Source organism: Aegilops tauschii, chromosome 2, assembly GCF_002575655.3.
Source record: "Aegilops tauschii subsp. strangulata cultivar AL8/78 chromosome 2, Aet v6.0, whole genome shotgun sequence".
NCBI classification, from domain to species: Eukaryota; Viridiplantae; Streptophyta; class Magnoliopsida; order Poales; family Poaceae; genus Aegilops; species Aegilops tauschii.
Window position 1 is genome coordinate 530,621,148 of NC_053036.3, and position 21,814 is coordinate 530,642,961.

The following is a 21,814-nucleotide window of genomic DNA, read 5'->3' on the forward strand; positions in this document are numbered from 1 at the left end:
AAGCACCAAATAACATTTATTTAGGTTCAACACTAATCCCGAAGATAGAGGAAGTGTGCGATGGTGATCATATCAATCTTGGAAACACTTCCAACACACAGCGTCACCTTGCCCTTAACTAGTCTCTATTATTCTGCAACTCCTATTTCAAGTTCTAATCATAGCAACTGAACCGGTATCGAATATCAAGGGGTTGCTTATGAGCACTAGTAAAGTACACATCAATAACATGTATATCAAATATACCTTTGTTCATTTTTCCATCCTTCTTATCCGCCAAGTATCTAGGGGCAGTCCCACTTCAAGTGACCATTTCCTTTGCAGTAGAAGCACTCAGTTTCAGGCTTGAGTCTAGATTTGGGTTTCTTCATGGGAGTGACAGCTTGTTTGTCATTCTTCTTGAAGTTCCCTTTCTATTCTTTTTCCCTTTTTCTTGAAACTAGTGGTCTTGTAAACCATCAACACTTGATGCTCTTTCTTGATTTCTACCTTCGCCAATTTCAACATCGCAAAGAGCTCGGGAATTACTTACGTCATCCCTTGCATATTATAGTTCATCACGAAGTTCTAGTAACTTGGTGATAGTGACTAGAGAACTTTGTCAATTACTATCTTATCTGGAAGATTAACTCCCACTTGATTCAAGCAATTGTAGTACCCACACAATCTGAACACATGCTCACTCGTTGAGCCATTCTCCTCAACTTTGTAGGCAAAGTACTATGAGAGGTCTCATACCTCTCGACACGGGCATGAGTATGAAATACCAATTTCAACTCTTGGAACATCTTACATGCTCCATGGCGTTCCAAACATTTTTGAAGTCCCGGTTCTAAGCCGTAAAGCATGGTGCACTAAATTATCAAGTAGTCATCATACCGAGCTTTGTCAAACGTTCATAACGTCTGTATCTGCTCCTGCAATAGGTCTGTCATCTAGCGGTGCATCAAGGACATAATTCTTCTATGCAGCAATGAGGATAATCCTCAAGTTACAGACCCAGTCCGTGTAGTTGCTACTATCATCTTTCAACTTAGTTTTCTCTAGGTACATATCATAAATAAAACGGGGAAGCTATTTGCGAGCTATTGATCTACAACATAGATATGCAAATACTATCAGGACTAAGTTCATGATAAATTTAAGTTCAATTAATCATATTACTTAAGAACTCCCACTTAGATAGACATCCCTCGAGTCATCTAAATGATCACGTGATCCATATCAACTAAACCATGTCCGATCATCACATTAGATGGAGTAGTTTTCAATGGTGAACATCACTCTGTTGATCATATCTACTATATGATTCACGCTCGACCTTTCGGTCTCAGTGTTTCGAGGCCATATCTGCATATGCTAGGCTCGTCAAGTTTAACCCGAGTATTCTGCGTGTGCAAAACTGGCTTGCACCCGTTGTATGTGAACGTAGAGCTTATCACACCCGATCATCACGTGGTGTCTTGGCACGAAGAACTGTCGCCACGGTGCATACTCAGGGAGAACACTTATACCTTGAAATATTAATAAGGGATTATCTTATAAAGCTACCGCCGAACTAAGCAAAATAAGATGTATAAAAGATAAACATCACATGCAATCAAAATATGTGACATGATATGGCCATCATCATCTTGTGCTTTTGATCTCCATCTCCAAAGTATTGTCATGATCTCCATTGTTACCGGCATGACACCATGATCTCCATCATCTTGATCTTTTATCAACGTGTCGTCACATGGTCGTCTCACCAGCTATTGCTTTTGCAATTATTGCTATCGCATAGCGATAAAGTAAAGCAATTACATGGCACTTGCATCTTATGCAATAAAGAGACAACCATAAGGCTCCTGCCAGTTGCTGATAACTTTAACAAAACATGATCATCTCATACAACAATTTATATCTTATCACGTCTTGACCATATCACATCACAACATGCCCTGCAAAAACAAGTTAGACGTCCTCTACTTTGTTGTTGCAAGTTTTACGTGGCTGCTACGGGCTGAGCAAGAACAGTTCTTACCTACGCATCAAAACCACAACAATTTTTCGTCAAGTATGTGCTGTTTTAACCTTCAACAAGGACTGGGCGTAGCCACACTCGATTCAACTAAAGTTGGAGAAACTGACACCCGCCAGCCACCTGTGTGCGAAGCACGTCGGTAGAACCAGTCTCGCGTAAGCGTACGCGTAATGTCAGTCCGGGCCGCTTCATCCAACAATACCGCCGAATCAAAGTATGACATGCTGGTAAGCAGTATGACTATTATCGCCCACAACTCATTGTGTTCTACTCGTGCATATAACATCTCCGCATAAACCTGGCTCGGATGCCACTGTCGGGGAACGCAGTAATTTCAAAATTTTCCTACGCACACGCAAGATCATGGTGATGCATAGCAACGAGCGGGAGAGTGTTGTCCACTTACCCTCGTAGACCGTAAGCGGAAGCGTTATGACAACGCGATTGATGTAGTCGTACGTCTTCACGATCCGACCGATCCAAGTACCGAACGCACGGCACCTCCGAGTTCAGCACACGTTCAGCTCGATGACGTCCCTCGTACTCTTGATCCAGTTGAGGCTGGGGAGAGTTCCGTCAGCACGACGGCGTGGTGATGGTGCTGATGAAGTTACCGACGCAGGGCTTCGCCTAAGCACTACGACGATATGACCGAGGTGTGTAACTGTGGAGGGGGGCACCGCACACGGCTAAGAAATCAACTTGTGTGTCTATGGGGTGCCCCCTGCCCACATATATAAAGGATGGAGGGAGGAGGAGGCCGGCCCTCATAGGGCGCGCCCGAAGTGTGGAGTCCTACTAGGACTCCCTAGTCCTAGTAGGATTCCAATCCCACATGGAATAGGAAAAGGGGAAGGGAGAAGGAGAAGGAAGGAAGGGGGCGCCCCCTTTCCCTAGTCCAATTTGGACCAGTCCATGGGGAAGGGGCACGGCCACCCTTGAGGCCTTTCTCTCCTTTCCCATATGGCCCATTAAGGCCCAATACGAATTCCCGTAACTCTCCGGTACTCCAAAAAATACCTGAATCACTCGGAACCTTTCCGATGTCCGAATATAGCCTTCCAATATATCGATCTTTACGTCTCTACCATTTCGAGACTCCTCGTGAAGTCCATGATATCATCCGGGACTCCAAACTATCCTCGGTCATCAAATCACATAACTCTTTAATACAAATCGTCATCAAACGTTAAGCGTGCGGACACTACGGGTTCGAGAATTATGTAGACATGACCAAGACACATCTCGAGTCAATAACCAATAGCGGAACCTGGATGCTCATATTGGCTCCTACATATTCTACGAAGATCTTTATTGGTCAAACCGCATAACAACATACGTTGTTCCCTTTGTCATCGGTATGTTACTTGCCCGAGATTCGATCGTCGCTATCATGATACCTAGTTCAATCTCGTTACCGGCAAGTCTCTTTACTCATTCCGTAATGCATCATCCCGCAACTAACTCATTAGTCACATTGCTTGCAAGGCTTATAGTGATGTGCATTACCGAGAGGGCCCAGAGATACCTCTTTGATACACGGAGTGAAAAATCCTAATCTTGATCTATGCCAACCCAACAAACACCTTTGGAGACACCTGTAGAGCATGTTTATAATCACCCAGTTATGTTGTGACATTTGATAGCACACAAGGTTTTCCTCCGGTATTCGGGAGTTGCATAATCTCACAGTCAGAGGAACATGTATAAGTCATGAAGAAAGCAATTGCAATAAAACTAAACGATCACTATGCTAAGCTAACGGATGGGTCTTGTCCATCACATCATTCTCTAATGATGTGATCCCGTTCATCAAATGACAACACATGTCTATGGTCAGGAAACATAACCATCTTTGATCAACGAGCTAGTCAAGTAGAGGCATACTAGGGAGACTCTGTTTTGTCTATGTATTCACACATGTACTAAGTTTCTGGTTAATACAATTCTAGCATGAATAATAAACATTTATCATGATATAAGGAAATATAAATAACAACTTTATTATTGCCTCTAGGGCATATTTCCTGCAGTTACCAGTGGCGGTTGATGGCGACAGTTGATTTGGTAGACCAGTTCACTCTTCTACAAAAGAGTTGTGTCTGGTTGGAGCGACTTGTGATTTAACAAAGGAGCAAACCTCTCTTCGCCCCATTCTCCTTCAACGTGAAGCTGATCAGACTTCAATTGATTTCACTCTAGGGTAGATGTTTATCAGTGATCTCCAAACCTTCCACAGACTTGCTTCGCGAACCACAATTACTCTTGGTTGCTGAAGACTTTGTCTTGGTGAAGACAATTAATCTTTGACACCCAAGATAACACATATCCGTCTAGAGAGTGTATAGCTCTCAAGAGAACCAGTACAAGAACTCTCAACTCATATCTACTGTGATGCTCAACCACTATCTAAGTTTTCGCTCTTGATTTTCTCTTAGTGGATTTTAAACTCAAATCTCTCAGAGAGGGGTGCTTAAACAATCTTCTCAGAATCTCAAGCGGATCAACCAACGAAACACGTTGGAGGGGTGCCTATTTATAGCCGCAGCCTTCCCAGATGGGAAATGACCATTTAGAACAGATGGTCTAGCCAATGGCCAACCGATATGTTTTCAACTGTCGAATTTTGAGCACACGATAACTTTACTTGAGGAACAAGTAATCCGACTCCTCAGTCCAAAACATATCTCTCGCAGCCTAGAAGAATAACGTCTCTGGCTGGCAAGTAAATTTTTCGGAGCACAAAGAGATTTCTCTGAGTCCTTCATAGGTTTTGCCTAAACATCACAATAGACTTTAGTTTTGAATACCTATACTCCTCTTAATAGTACGATGGTCCTATGACTTACTCCCTCTAAAGAAATATATAGCATTTAGATCACTAAATTAGTTATCTAAACGCTTTACGGGGGTAGTACTACATCTTCCCTTCGCTTTCGTTCTTCACGACTAGAGTCATTTCTTCTCGGACAAACTCAAGAACAATTGCTTCACTTCCGCAATATTTAAGAGGGTCAATTCATTCACGCAATCTTCTTGGTATAGCTTCTTCTAGAAGCACATGTATCTGTTCTCTGCAATGCAGGTACTTCTCAGTGAAGTTCTTCAAACTTCTGGTGAGAATATAGCATTCATCTTCTTACAGCGGGGACTATTTCTCTCTATATGCACTAGTAAACAAATCAGTCTCTTACTGTTTCTCACAACAATCTTAAAAACCTAAGGGGCAAGTCATTACACCAACAATAGTAAAATTTATACTACATATTTTTCCTAGCCATACAACCATGCCACATCATCAAACCACGCACGTACCTCATACGTTATATTTTCAAAAATGTTGTGTGGCGTCCGTCAGATTCTTAGGTTGTTGCAGCGAACGCATCCCTCGCCATTGCATGAATCTTGATGCAAATCATGTACCAGGTTGACTCTCTGGAGTCGTTTGCTATCCCAGCTGTCTAGTGAATAGTTCCTTTTTTGTTTCTCAAAAAAGTAACATGGCTGGGAGGGGGGATTGAACTCACGCGCTCCTATAGAAACCCATGCACACTCACCACTTGGACTGAAGCGCAATTTGTGTACATTTATGCTCAAACAACTTTATGTATTCTGAGTTTATTTTATTTTAAATTTGATTTTTCATTTGAAGAAATTATAGAAATCCTGAAGTTTTTCAATTTTTTGCAAGAACAAAAATCCCTATTTTTAGAGGAATTTTTTTTCTAAACCTTCCATGTGCATTTTTTCTAAGTAGCATGGCTCTTTTTTATATTAAAACCATGACATTTTTCCTTCCAAAACATAAATGTTTTATTTGTCAAATGACATTTTTTGCTTAAGAGTGTGGCATTTTAAAATTAATAACATGTCATTTTTACTAATAAGAGGATGCTAGTTTTATTATTAAGAGCTTGGTATTCTAATAGTTAATAACTTTGCATTTTTATTAATAAGAGGATGGACTTTTATTATTAAGAGCATGAAATTTTTATAATTAATAACATGACATTTTTATTAATAAGAGAATGGCAGTTTTATTATTAAGAGCGTGACATTTTTATAATTATAACATAGTATTTTTACTAATAACAGGATGATAGTTTTATTATTAAGAGCATGACATTTTGTTACCAAGAGAATGCATGCTTTAATTAAGAGCATAGCATTTAAATATTCAACACCATGGCATTTTTGTTTTTATGAGGATGTCATTATTTTTATGGCATGGCCAATTTTTCTTTTTTGACTATGGCAATTCATGTGTGTGATTTTTTTATGTTTTTGGAAACAAAGATATGTAATACAACTGGGGCTTATCCACATACAGAAATTATGGGGATGAAAGTTTCTTAAGTTCAGCATGGCGACTTTTTCCTTGTGTTTTTCCTTATATAAAAAATTATTTCAATTTTTTTTGTTAATGGTGTTTTTTTAAAACAAACTGCTATATGGGCCTAGCCCATTTTGCTTGTACGTGTAGACGGGATCATTCACTCTATTTCCGGAAGGAAAACGTTTCACGCTGGAACACCGGCCGAACGTTGTCATTTTTATATAAGCAAAATGGGCTTATCATGTACTGCTTCCCTGGACCCCAGGGAGCGCCGGCCGAACATTCGACCGGACGCGCGCGGCTCACACGATCCCGCTGGATCAAACGACGCCTGGCAACCCATGTGGCCACGTGGCTACCGCAGCCTCCCTACCCTACCACCGCTCCCCATCTCTCTTGATCCTCTCGATGCTATTATCATGTAGCAACCCGACCTCAGACGGTCAAGTCTCTGTGTTTCAGTGTCATCCCTGGATCGGTAATGCTGACACACACAATACTCGAAGGATTTATAACAGAGTAGCAATCACACACTTATTACATCGAATGTCTCAAAAGAGAACTCATTACAATAAATATGGCTTAAGGCCATCTAAAACAATAATAGTGGAAGGCTTGGAAAATAAAGTGAGTCCATCAACTCCAACGGCATAGCTGAGTGCACGACAACGGCCTAGCGAACCTTACTCCTCGTCTGAAAAGTCTGCAACATGATACGTTGCAGCCCGAAAACGGGTCAGCACATGGAATATGCTGGCAAAATAACACAGTAGAGCAATGAACAGATAAATGCTATCACTACATGCATATTTGGCTGGTGGAGGCTCTATGGTTATAATGTTTTTGCGAAAAGCCAATTTTTCCCTACAACAAAGGAATATTTTTTTAACTATCATGGTAGTTGAAACATCATTGAGAAGGTTCCTCCAACTCAATCCCAATTAAACAGTAGTTAACAACCCAACAAAATTAATTTAGAGTGATGAGATCCATATGATAATCCAAGAACCAGATACTCAAGATGTCCCTAACCGGGGACACGGCTAACCATGATTAGTTTATACACTCTGCAGAGGTTTGCGCACTTTTCCCCACAAGACTCGATCGCCTCCGTTGGATTTCTCGCACTGCATGGTGTTTGAAAAACGGATGAACGAGACACAGTCTTTCAGAAGCATTAACTCTAACCCTGGGTAGACAGTACCAACCTACATCCCCTACATCTGCTAGCCTACCACTAGAAGAGGTCATGCGACATACTCAACTATGATAGAGCCCATAATAGCTTGTGGCTGCACACGGAAGTTTCTAGCATGAATAATCTTATGATCCCTTTGAGCCTGGGTGGCGGACCGTAGGATGATCACACGGGTACTCCGGGATATCCTAGGACAACACTGGATTCTCCAGGTGCCCACAAGCAATCCACCCACATGTGTATTAAAGTTGCCACCTTAAGTTAACCATTAATTAACAATCTCACATTTGTCATGGATTCACTCACCCAAACCACGTCTACGAGCATAGCATAGCAAATATAAGCATAATGTTGAAGTAACTCCCAAGGGTTTGATGATAAACAGGGCAATAGGTTCTACCTCATCATCTACTTCCCAAAAACCACAAGTTAATCAAATGCTAACCATGCAATGTTTGAGGGTTGGTACTAATGCATAAAAACTGGGTATGAAAGAGCATGATCAATGTGTTACTTGCCTTGCTGATGATCTGCAAAACCTAGCGACTCGTAGTAGCATGCTTCGCACTCCGGGAATTCTATCACAAACAAACAATAGCATACATAAGCAATCAAGCAAGATGCACAGGTAAAACTCAAATAGGAAGATCTAACCAAAACGTTCAACTGAAGAACTCCGGTTTGCAAAAAGAATCAAATCAAACGGAGCAACGAAACTCAAACTACGAAAGAAACAAGATCCGATTACTAATCCAGACTAAAGTCAAATTTTACAGTACCAAAATCTTGTTCAAGTTGGTTAAACATAAAGAGGGCTTCGAGACGAAGATCTAAGCGCTTGAATCGCCTGATTCCGATAAACGAGCGAAAAGATAAACCAAAACGAAAATCGGGTCAGAAATCACGACCGAAAATAATCGCGAAAAAGCTTGGAAAAAGAAAAACTGACGAACAGGCTAACGAACGAATGTTCGCTGTCTGCGGCTAACGGGTGAACGGCGTTCGTTAAAACGAACGTACGGACGAACGTCCGCAAAATAAATAAACCGACGGAAAACCGAACCGTTCTAATCTAAAAAAATGAATCTAGGTTTTCGAAATAAAACTGAACGGTTTTAAAAAAAGGGCGGCTACCTCGGAAAATGTGACGGCGGCGGCGGCGGAACTCCGGCGGGGCGGTGGCAACACCGGCGGGGTCAGCGGCGGTGCGGCTGCAACGGGGGCGGTGCGGCGGCGGCGGCGGTGGCGCGAGGCGGCGGCGGCAACGGGCGGCGGCGGCTGGGGTGCGGGGCTTGGGCAGCTAGGGTTTGAGGGCTGGCGGGCCACGGCTTATAAGAGGCCGGCCGGGTCGGTGTCCCAGGCGGACAAGGCCCGGTAGGTCGGTTTCCCTTTTTTTTAAACATTTCACAGAAAACCAGAGAAAAGAAATACTAAACGGACTCCAAAAATCCCGAAATAAATTTTTCCCATCCTCTAAAAATATAGTGGACAAGGTGAACATTTATTTAGGACTCTTATGGAATTTTGAAAAACGCATATTTTCCTAATTCAAATAAAATAGCAATAAAATCCAAATAAAAATGTTTATTTGTTTTTAATATTTTTCCTCCCATATTTCATTTATTTTGGAGAAGTCATATCTTCTCTCTTATATTTTAATATGAAATATTTTCAGAGATAAAAATAATTAAAACAAATGATCCTCGTTTCGATATTTGTTAAAATTCAAATATGAAAACGGTGAAATCCCCAACTCTCTCCGTGGGTCCTTGAGTTGCGTAGAATTTCGAGGATCGCAAAGCAAATATGCAATGAAAATATGATATGCATGAATGATCTATGTATAACATTCCAAATTGAAAATTTGGGATGTTACAAACCTACCCCCCTTAAGATGAGTCTCGCCCTCGAGATTTGGGTTGGCTAGAAAATAGGTGTGGGTGGTCTTTGCGTAGATCATCCTCTCGTTCCCAGGTGGCTTCATCCTCGGTATGGTGGCTCCACTGAACTTTGCAAAACTTAATAACTTCGCTGCGAGTAACACGGCTGGCAAACTCAAGAATCTTGACAGGTTTCTCCTCATATGTCAAATCACTGTCCAACTGTATTGCTTCCAGGGGCACTGTATCTCTCAGAGGAATATCAGCCATCTCGGCATGACACTTCTTCAACTGGGAAACGTGAAACACATCATGAACTCCTCACAGTCCTTCGGGCAACTCCAACTTGTAGGCAACCTCTCCCATGCGTTCCAAAACTCGGTATGGTCCTACAAATCTCAGGGCTAACTTTCCCTTAACTCCAAAACGTTTAACTCCTCATAGTGGTGACACTCGCAGATATGCTCTGTCTCCGATTTCATAGACTACCTCCTTGCGTTTTGAGTCCGCATAACTCTTCTGCCTTGACTGAGCTACCTTCAGTCTGTCTCGAATCAACTTAACCTTCTCTTCGGACTCCTTGATCAAATCCGGTCCAAACAACTGACGGTCTCCAACTTCATGCCACATCAACGGTGTTCTGCACCTTCTTCCATACAGGGCTTCGAAAGGTGCCATCTTCAAACTGGCCTGGTAGCTATTGTTGTATGAGAACTCCGCGTATGGCAAATTATCATCCCAACTAGACCCGTAGTCTAGCGCACAAGCTCTCAACATGTCCTCCAGAATCCGATTGACTCTCTCAGTCTATCCATCTGTCTGTGGATGAAAAGCTGTGCTGAACTCTAGCCTGGTTCCCAAAGTCTGGTGCAACTGATGCCAAAACTTTGAAGTAAACTGTGTTCCTCTATCTAATACAATGGTCCTCGGAACTCCATGCAGACATACAATCCTGGTCATGTATATCTTGGCCAACTTTGCACTTGTATAGGTGGTTTCACTGGGATAAAGTGAGCTACTTTGGTCAAGCGATCCACTACTACCCAGATAGAATCATATCCCGATCGGGTCCTGGGTAATCAGGTAATAAAATCCATGCCAAGCTTATCCCACTTCAATTTGGGTATCGGCATAGGCTGCAGTAATCCTGCTGGCTTCTGATGTTTTGCCTTCACTCTCTGACATACATCACATACGTCTACATACTCGGCAATATCCTTCTTCATTCCGGTCCATCAGAAATGCTCCTTCAAATCCAAATACATCTTAGTGTTTCCGGGGTGTATCGAGTATGGTGAGTCATGAGCTCCTTGAAGTATCAGCTTCCTGATCTCTGCATTATTGGGCACATAAATGCGGTCCTCGAACCACAAGGTGTCGTGCTCATCCCCACGAAAACCTTTGGCTTTTCCTTTGCTCATTCTCTCCTTTATCTCGGCAATTTCCTTGTCATCCTTCTGAGCTTCACGAATCTTTCCCAACAATGTCGACTAAACTTCCATTGCTGCAACAAAACCTCTAGGAACAATCTCCAAACGAAGTTCCCTGAGATCCTCGGCTAACTCCTTTAGCAAACCTCTGTTTATGAGAGTATTGGCATAACCCTTCCGGCTCAAAGCGTCTGCTACGACATTGGCCTTTCCTGGATGATAGTGCAGCTTCATATCATAATCCTTTATAAGTTCCAACCATCTCCTCTGCCTGAGGTTTAGCTCCTTCTGTGTGAATATGTACTTCAAACTCTTATGATCCGTGTACACATCACAACGGTTTCCAATAAGAAAGTGTCTCCAGGTCTTGAGCGCATGCACTACGGCTGCTAGTTCCAAATCATGAGTGGCATAATTTAGCTCATGCGGTTGAAGCTGTCGTGAGGCATATGAAACAACTCTTCCGTCTTGCATAAGCACTCCTCCAAGTCCTAAGCGAGATGCGTCGCAATACACTTGGAAATCCTTGCGTATATCCGGCAGAATCAGCACTGGGGCTGTAGTCAGACGTTTCTTCAACTCCTGGAAACTTGCTTCACATTCTTCAGTCCATTTGAACTTAGTGTCCTTCCTCAACAACTCTGTCATGGGCTTCGCAATTTTAGAGAAATTTTCAATAAATCTCTGGTAATATCCTGCGAGTCCGAGAAAACCGCGGATCTCCCCAACTGTGGTGGGTGATAACCAATCGGTGACTGATTTAACCTTGGTGGGGTCTACTGCTATACCTTCTCCTGATATAACATGTCCAAGAAATCCAACTTCCTTCAACCGAAACTCACATTTGCTGAACTTGCCATATAACTGATGTTCCCTGAGCTTCTCGAGAACTAAACGCAAATGCCCCTTGTGTTCCTCTTCATTCTTCGAGTATACCAAGATATCATCAATGAACACCACAACAAACTTATCCAGGAACTCCATGAACACCTTATTCATCATGCTCATGAAATAGGTAGGGGCATTAGTCAATCCGAATGACATAACCGTATACTCGTAAATCCCGTACCTTGTGGTGAAGGCTGTCTTAGGTATATCCTTTTCTCGAATCTTCAGCTGGTGATATCCTGATCGCAGATCGATCTTCAAAAACACTTTAGCTCCTTGCAGCTGGTCAAACAGATCATTGATCATAGGCAGCGGGTACTTGTTCTTGATCATCACTTCATTCAGCGCACGATAATCTACAACCATTCTCAATGATCCATCCTTCTTCTCAACCAAGAGCACTAGGGCTCCCCATGGTGATGAACTTTGTCGGATGCAACCCTTCTCCAATAACTCCTTAATCTGCTTCTTGATCTCCTCTAGATCATTTGCGGGAATCCGGTAGGGTCTCTTTGATATAGGTCCGGTGCCTGGCAACAGTTCTATCAAGAACTCAATGTCTCGATCTGGCGGCATGCTTGGTAACTCCTCTGGAAAAACATCTGGGTAATCCTTCACTACCGGCACTTCCTCCTGAACAACTCCCGTGAGAGAATTTACTTGGGTCCTCCTCGGCGCATGCCTAGAAACATACTTGATCCTTTTTCCCTCCGGGGTAGTGAGCAGAATTGACTTGCTAGCGCAATCAATGTTTCCTCCATGCTTCGATAGCCAATCCATTCCCAGTATCACATCCAATCCTTGTGATTCCAAAATTATTAGGTCTGAGGGAAAACATGGTTGCCAATGGTTAAGGGTAACCGGTCGCACCATCGGCTGGCCATATACTCTGCACCGAGTGAGCTCACTAGCAAGGGTGTCCTAAGGGCTAGGGTGGTTAACTTAAACTTGTCCACAAATCCCCTTGAAATGTATGAATGCGATGCACCAGTATCAAAAAGAACGAGAGCGGTCAAAGACTTAACCAAAAACTTACCGATAACTGCATCTGGCTGCTCTTCAACCTCCTCCACGTTCACGTGGTTCACTTGTCCCCTATTGAAAGGGTTGGGCTTCTTCCCAGAGCTTCCATTGCCGTTTCCATTCTTTGACTCAAGGCACTCAGTGGCGTAATGTCCAGTCTTCCCGCACTTAAAACAAGTAATGTGACTTAGGTCCTTCTTGGTGGGTGTGGCTGGATTTGAGCGGTTCTGATTGCTGCTTGCTCCATTCCCATTCCCATTCTTTGGGCCATTATGATTATGAGAACTTCCTCCATTGTGAGTGTGGCCTCCATGGTTATGGGTAAATCCTCCCGTGTTCGGGGTAAAGCGAGGCTTCTACTGAGCTCCTGAATTGTACTTCCCTTGTCCATACTTCCTCTTGCGGCTCTCTATCTGCTGCTGCTTCCCTTCAATCATAAGAGCCTTATCTACCAACTCCTGGTAGTTGTTAAAGGTTGCCACCATTAACTGCATACTCATCTCATCATTCAGCCCTTCCATAAATTTCTCCTGCTTCGCGGCATCTGTGGCCACATCATCAGGGGCATAACGAGATAGCTTACTAAACTCATCTACGTACTGAGCCACAGTACGATTTCCCTGGCGCAAGTTGCAAAACTCACGCTTCTTCATGCTCATTGCTCCAGTTGAGACATGGGCTGTGCGGAATGCTTGCTGAAACTGGTCCCATGTGATATTGGCTATAGGAAAAGTGGTTGTGTAATTCTCCCACCATGAGGTTGCTGGTCCATCCAATTGATGTGCGGCAAAACGCACCTTCTCAGCATCTGTGCAACCTGCGGTGGTCAACTCCCTTCCAATCCTGCGCAGCCAGTCATCAGCAACTATTGGCTCGGTGCTACTGGAAAACACCGGCGGCTGCAACCTCAGAAAATGGACTAAGTTCTCAACGGGAGGTGGTGGCGGTGGGTTGTTGTTGTTGTTGTTGTTGCCTTGGTTCCGAACTAGCAACCGCATCAAGGCATTCTGCTGCTGGATCAACTGAGTGAGCTCCGGTGGGAAGACAAATCCGGTATCACGTCTCGGAGGCATCTGATGGGTTTAGAGGGAAGAGATTAGAATAGAGTAAGGTCTAGTGAGAAAGCACTACCCATATGCACATGAGACAAACACAATCATATCATATCACTCAATCAATCAAGCAAGGGCATGCAGTCGATCTAACTATCGTTACAGTGCTCAGACTATTCTATATACATGGGGGAATACTACTTGATCATATGGTGGTCATTCTAGAAATTTTGATCGGTGGAAGACTCCATGATATCTGCTCCAGCTTCATCTTCATAGTCATCATCACTGCTGTCGGGGTCGGAGTCGGTGTCGTCGATGATGATGTAGTCTTCAGAACGTATCTCCTTGGGTGCGTCGTCATCTCTTCCTGGTGCGGTGTCTCCCATGAACACTCCGATTTTCTTTATCAGGTCGTCATTCTTCTCCAATAGTATTGCGATTTCCTCCTCATATCCGTCACGCGTAGACTTGAGTTCTTCCTCTAGCTCCATGTTCCTGGTCATCGCCTTCTTCAAATCTATCATGCTTGCGCACATCTGGTTCTCCTGGCGTTGAATGTGCTGGTTTAACTCCTGGATGAAAGCTGCAATAGACCTGTCCTTCCGGGTGCTGATCATCTCCCATTGCTCGTCCCCGCGCCCACATATCTGGTAGATAGTGTCCTTCAGCTCCTGTTTGTAGACTTCTCCAATACGTCCCATAGCAATGTGGGCTGCCATGCTCTTGCCTAGACTCTAGGTTGGTGCATCAAAGGAAAACTCTATGGGCTCAGTGACTGGCGTGAATGTCCTTCCTGGAACTTGAACTCGAATCATCCAGCGCTCCTCTTCTGGTAAAGTGGCGGTGTAGGTCCCGGTGAAGCTTGGTATTCCAATGTTCAGCTACCTAGTGACTTCCTTCAACTGTCGTCCAAAGGGTGTGTCTTCATCCGGTTGTGCAAACTTGTTCCTTGAGTCCGCCATCCTAAAGGGTAGAAAATGGAGAGGAGTCAGAAATGAGTAGAGAAGAGTGACCTATGGCTTTTCTTAGTGGTCGTGTCCTACATTCAGCGTGTGCTCTGATACCATCTTGTAGCGACCCGAGCTCAGATGGTCAAGTCTCTGTGCTTCAGTGTCATCCCTGGATCGGTAATGCTGACACACACAATACTCAAAGGATTTATAACAGAGTAGCAATCACACACTTATTACATCGAATGTCTCAAAAGAGAACTCATTACAATAAATATGGCTTAAGGCCATCTAAAACGATAACAGCGGAAGGCTTGGAAGATAAAGTGAGTCCATCAACTCCAATGGCATAGCTGAGTGCACGACAACGGCCTAGCGAACCTTACTCCTCGTCTGAAAAGTCTGCACATGATACGTTGCAGCCCGAAAACGGGTCAGCACATGGAATATGCTGGCAAAATAACACAGTAGAGCAATGAACAGATAAATGCTATCACTACATGCATATTTGGCTGGTGGAGGCTCTATGGTTATAATGTTTTTGCGAAAAGCCAATTTTTCCCTACAACAAATGATTTTTTTTAACTATCATGGTAGTTGAAACATCATTGAGAAGGTTCCTCCAACTCAATCCCAATTAACCAGTAGTTAACAACCCAACAAAATTAATTTAGAGTGATGAGATCCATATGATAATCCAAGAACCAGATACTCAAGATGTCCATAACCGGGGACACGGTTAACCATGATTAGTTTATACACTCTGCAGAGGTTTGCGCACTTTTTCCCACAAGACTCGATCGCCTCCGTTGGATTTCTCGCACTGCATGATGTTTGAGAAACGGATGACCGAGACACAGTCTTTCAGAAGCATTAACTCTCACCCTGGGTAGACAGTACCAACCTACATCCCCTACATCTGCTAGCCTACCACTGGAAGAGGTCATGCGACATACTCAACTATGCTAGAGCCCATAATAGCTTGTGGCTGCACACGGAAGTTTCTAGCATGAATAATCTTATGATCCCTTTGAGCCTGGGTGGCGGACCGTAGGATGATCACACGGGTACTCCAGGATATCCTAGGACAACACTGGATTCTCCAGGTGCCCACAAGCAATCCACCCACATGTGTATTAAAGTTGCCACCTTAAGTTAACCATTAATTAACAATCTCACATCTGTCATGGATTCACTCACCCAAACAACGTCTAGGAGCATAGCATAGCAAATATAAGCATAACGTTGAAGTAACTCCCAAGGGTTTGATGATAAACAGGGCAATAGGTTCTACCTCATCATCTACTTTCCAAAACCCACAAGTTAATCAAATCCTAACCATGCAATGTTTGAGGGTTGGTACTAATGCATAAAAACTGGGTATGAAAGAGTATGATCAATATGTTACTTGCCTTGCTGACGATCTGCAAAACCTAGCGACTCGTAGTAGCACGCTTCGCACTCCGGGAATTCTATCGCAAACAAACAATAGCATACATAAGCAATCAAGCAAGATGCACAGGTAAAACTCCAATAGAAAGATCTAACCAAAACGTTCAACTGAAGAACTCCGGTTTGCAAAAAGAATCAAATCAAACGGAGCAACGAAACTCAAACTACGAAAGAAACAAGATCCGATTACTAATCTGGACTAAAGTCAAATTTTACAGTACCAAAATCTTGTTCAAGTTGGTTAAACAGAAAGAGGGCTTCGAGACAAAGATCTAGGCGCTTGAATCGCCTGATTACGATAAACGAGCGAAAAGATAAACCAAAACGAAAATCGGGTCAGAAATCACGATCGAAAATATTCGCGAAAAACCCTGGAAAAAGAAAAACTGACGAACAGGCTAACGAACGAACGTTCGCTGTCTGCGGCTAACGGGTAAACGGCGTTCGTTAAAACGAACGTACGGACGAACGTCCGCAAAATAAATAAACCAACGGAAAACCGAACCGTTCTAATCTAAAAAAACGAATCTTGGTTTTCGAAATAAAACCGAACTGTCTAAAAAAATGGTGGCTACCTCGGCAAACGTGACGGCGGCGGCGGCGGAACTACGGCGGGGCGGCGGCAACACCGGCGGGGTCGGCGGCGGCGCGGCGGTAGCGGGAGGCGGCGCGGCGCAGCGGGCGGCGGCGGCTGGGGTGCGGGGCTTGGGCGGCTAGGGTTTGGGGGCTGGCGGGCCGCGGCTTATAAGAGGCCGGCCGGGTCGGTGTCCCAGGCGGACACGGCCCGGTAGGTCGGTTTCCTTTTTTTGAAAAACATGTCGCAGAAAAACAAAGAAAAGAAATACTACACGGACTCCAAAGATCCCGAAATAAATTTCCCCCGTCCTCTAAAAATATAGCGGACTAGGTGAACATTTATTTAGGATTCTTATGCAATTTTGAAAAACACATATTTTTCCTAATTCAAATAAAATAGCGATAAAATGCAAATAAAAATGTTTATTTGTTTTTAATATTTTTCCTCCCATATTTCATTTACTTTGGAGAAGTCATATTATCTCCTCTCTTATATTTTGATATGAAATATTTTCAGAGAGAAAATAATTAAAACAAAATGAACCTTGTTTCGATATTTGATAAAATTCAAATATGAAAACGGTGAAATCCCCAACTCTCTCTGTGGGTCCTTGAGTTGCATAGATTTCGAGGATCGCAAAGCAAATATGCAATGAAAATATGATATGCATGAATGATCTATGTATAACATTTTAAATTGAAAATTTGGGATGTTACATATCATGTATTGTTTCGCTCGTCCACTCATCCCCTCCCTTATCATCTCCTACCTCCAGCACATAGCACCTGTAGCAAGCGCCCAAATCATATCGCCGGAGAAATCACCTTTGCTCCCATGCGCTGCCCCTTTTTTCATCTAGATTGGGTTGAGATGGGGCTGGCAGTCGACCACCCCCACCGCGCACGCCGCTGATGCGAGGAGTACTCATGGGCTAATGCAACCCGGGGAAGCCATGGGCATCCATCTCCTCGTCCTCCCCCGGTGAGGCTGCTACAACCTCACGCCGGCAAGCTGCAAGGGCACGGGCGGGTGCTACAGCCACGGGGCGGAGGGTTACAACCAGCGACGGTGCGGGTGCTACAACCAGCATGGACCGGTGGTACATCCGGTGGCCTCGCGAGCTGCAATCATCACGCCGGCAAGCTATAACCGCTGTCCAGCAAGCTGCGACAGACACGGGGCGGTGCTACAACCTAACAATGGCAAGCTGCAACCGGCACGGGGCAGTGCTACAACCGGTGCCCAGCAAGCTGCAAGTCACACAACGGCGAGCTTCAAGCTGGTGGGTCACCATGTCGGCGATGGCGACCATGCCGGCGGGGTGCTGTAACCATGGTGGTGAGTTTGCTGGAAGCGGCTTTTGTTTTTGCTATAACCGACCAAAAAAATTGCTACGTTCTGGCGACGAACAACCATGGTTTTGCTGGAACCGGCTAAAGTTTTTGCTTCAAATGACTTCAATTTTTTTAGTTGCTCAGATTTGTTTTTTGCTGGAACACAGTACTGCAAATCGACGATAATGGCGAGCCAGAGGCGGCGACGCCGTGCTTCGATGGGGTGTAGGAGTTGCTTGGACCGGCTCTGGCCGCAAGCTGCATCAGGCTTTCATGGAGCTGCATCCGGCAAAGTGGGTGTCGCGGGAAAATGACGGTAAGATTGGGATGGGGCCTGTCGACGGGGACATCGGCGGCACTGAGCGAGGTGGCGACGCGTAGTGTTGGTTGACGCTTTTCTTTTTTTCTCTGTGGGCGACACGTGAACGAGGACGAATATTAGGCTCTAATCAAACGGTTGTTAGCACGCATATCAGACGGCTGTGAGCAGACCGGCTCAAATTTGGCCGGCCGCATTTACATTTTTTCGTTTCTGGGATTTTATCTCTCGACCTCGCATTTGAGAACTAACCGCAGTAACCACCCAGATAAATCACCTTCGGTGGTTACATAAAGTTTTTTATTTCTTTTGCCGTATGCCAACTTATAAAACTAAAAGGAGCACTCTGGTTTTCTTTTTTCTGGACCAATTTTGTTTTGTTTTTTCTCTCCTTTTCTATTTCTTTTCTTTGTTCCTGTTCTCTTCTTACTTTTATTTTTATTTTATATTTCGCACGAACTTCTTTCAAATTCGATGAAGTTTTTCCTAGATTGATGAACTTTTCTTTCAAAATGGATGAACTTTTTTCAAATTGGTGATATTTTTTTCCAAAATTGATGAAGTTTTTTTCCACAATCGATGAACTTTTTAGTTAAAGTTGATGAACTTTTTTCAAATTTGTGAGCATTTTTTAAAATTGATGAACTTCTCTCAATTTCTTTCTATATTGATGAACTTTCTAAAAATGACAATTTTTTATTTTCTGAACTATTATTAAATTCACGAAAAAATTCAAATTCGTAAAAAAACTCCAAACTCATGAAAAATTTTAAACGCATGTACAATTTTTTTATTAAAAAACATGTGACCTATTTTTTCGGTGGAGAACACATCGGTAGTGAAACCCGAGGAAAAAATTCTAACGAATGAAAAAAACAAGCAATCTAAGCGTGGTAGAGGAGCACGAGATAGCGTGTGTGGGTGTGAGCAGTGGTGCTCGGCCCACAAGGATACATGGGGGCGCCAGGAAGGTTAGACGGGGCTGAACGCCGGATTAGGGGGGCTCCTATTCAGCACTATAAGTGCCGGTTCACGCCTTTGGCGCTCGCACAGACGCGTAATCGGCTAGTCCAGCAACCTGCTAAAAAGCACAAGCGCGCAGGAAAAATGTCATGTTTATTCGGGAGAACTCGGACTCAAAGTCCTAACGCCCAAGTCAATGCCCACGCGCGTTTACCACTAGACCAAGCTCAATTTGTTGATTACTTGGGGAAACAAAGCTCTTTGACCTTTCATTTTGTACAAACATAAACATATACTAGTATTATATACCCACTATAAATTATTTGAATAAAGAAAAAATAATTCAGAAAAGCATTCACAAAAACCATGAATTGAAAAGAAAAGTTCACAAATATGGAAAAAGTTTGTGAATTTGAAAAAAAAATCATTCAATTTGAAAAAAATCATTGAATTTGAAAAAAGTTCATCAAAACTGAAAAGAGTTAATAAATTTTAAAAAAGTTCACGAACTTTATGAAAAAGTTCTGGCATTTAGCAAAAAGGAAAAAAAGAACAAAACCATTCCAGTAAAAAAGAAAAAAGAAAAAACCCGAACGATCCAAGAAAAAAAAGTTCATCGACTTTGAAAAAATTCATCGATTTGAAGGAAAAGTTCATGTATTTGCAAATAATTCGTCGACATGGTCGAAGAAAAATAGAAAATGAAAAGCGAAAAAGATAAATGGGAAAAGAAAAAGGGGGAAAATAAAAGAATCAAAGATAGAAAAGGTTGTAAGTTACAAGAACCTACTCATTGGCGGGGTGGTTACACGAGCATATCGATGAGGGAGGGCGCTGGTGAAGCGCCAAATGGGAAGCGCCCGGATTAGGAGGAGCTCCCGTGTTCCCCGTTGATCTGAGGTAAGAAATGAAGTTATTAGGCCCGCACATTTCAATCAACGCATGGACTAGCCCATCATCATACCTGCAGACCAAAGCCCAGTGCACCGAGCCCACGGGGCCGTTCAACCAGCGGCAAATCGAACCACGGCCACGACCTCGTACGTATCGCCAGCCGGGGACGGCGACACCGCACCCGCCGCACCAGCACAGGTGTCGCGGCGCGCCCGACACGAGTGCTCGCATGCGTCCCACGCGGCCGCTCCAGCTCCGGCCTCCACGTAACACCATGCACCGCGCTCCTCTATAACCTCACTCCCCTCCCCTCGCTCCCTTCACTCACACCGAGCGTGCTCCGGTAGTGCCCCTCCTTCCACACGTTCCTTCCTTCGCATGGCTGACCACCACAGAGACAGGGGCGTCCTAGGCGGCGGCGGCGCCTTCGGCGACCGCAGTGGCCACGGAGGCTACGGCAGCGACCACCACGAGCAGCACCAGCAGAAGCAGCCGGCGATGATGTGCGCCCTGAAGGCCGCGACGGCGGCCACGGCCGCCGGGTCGCTGCTGGTGCTGTCCGGGCTGATCCTGGCGGGCACCGTCATCGCGCTCACCGTGGCCACACCCGTGCTGGTCATCTTCAGCCCGGTGCTGGTGCCGGCGGCCATCGCGCTGGCGCTCATGTCCGCCGGGTTCGTGACGTCCGGCGGGCTGGGCGTGGCGGCGCTGTCCGTGTTCTCGTGGATGTACAAGTACCTCACCGGCAAGCACCCGCCGGGCGCCGACCAGCTGGACCACGCCAAGGCGCGGCTCGCGTCCAAGGCCCGCGACATCAAGGACGCCGCGCAGACCCGCATCGACCAGGCGCAGGGGGCTTGAAGAGGAGGTCCGTGCCCCGACGCGCGGCCGGTGCGTGGATGATGATGAACGATATAGCGTACGGTTGCTGATCCGTGCGCGCGTTTGATCGCCGCCGCGCCCGCCGCGCGAGCAAGTCGACGACGTTTACCACCTGTTTGTGCTATCCGACCGAGTGCGTGTTTAGACTTTTGTTGCGAACTAGTTGTCCTAGTAGTACTCTAGCAGTATGTTTCCGTGGTCGAAGTCGGGAGAGGGTCTGGATGCTGGATGTACTATGGTGTGTTCTTGTGGATGTCTGCCCGTTTATGATGAATAAATTGCCAAGTTTGGGCGAAGTGTGCAACTGTTCTTGTGGATGTCTCTTATCGCTTCTGAAATGCAGCTTGCAGAAGAGACTAGGAGTGGGCACGATCTGAACCCAGGGGCATCTCTTGTGTTTCTCTACATATATGACTAAAATTAAAATTAACTTACTACGAACTTACCAAGTGACTATGGTACAAGCATTGATCCCCTATGCAAGCATACGGTTAATTTGTTAACAAGAGATCTGATGTCCAAGAGATGGACAATAATGTAGTGCAACATAGTGTTTTTATGAAACGTTTGAAGTGAACAAACAAAGCAATGTTTTTCCTTCTTTTCT

General features: G+C 44.4%; 1 protein-coding gene across 1 annotated transcript; it reads left to right on the forward strand.

The window, feature by feature from the left end:
* Positions 1–20,642: 20,642 nt before the first annotated feature.
* Positions 20,643–21,503, forward strand: LOC109752548 (oleosin 16 kDa). The gene has a single exon (XM_020311446.3). It carries the CDS (start codon positions 20,704–20,706, stop codon positions 21,184–21,186), a length of 483 nt encoding a protein of 160 aa, XP_020167035.1. The 5' UTR covers positions 20,643–20,703; the 3' UTR covers positions 21,187–21,503.
* Positions 21,504–21,814: the final 311 nt, after the last annotated feature.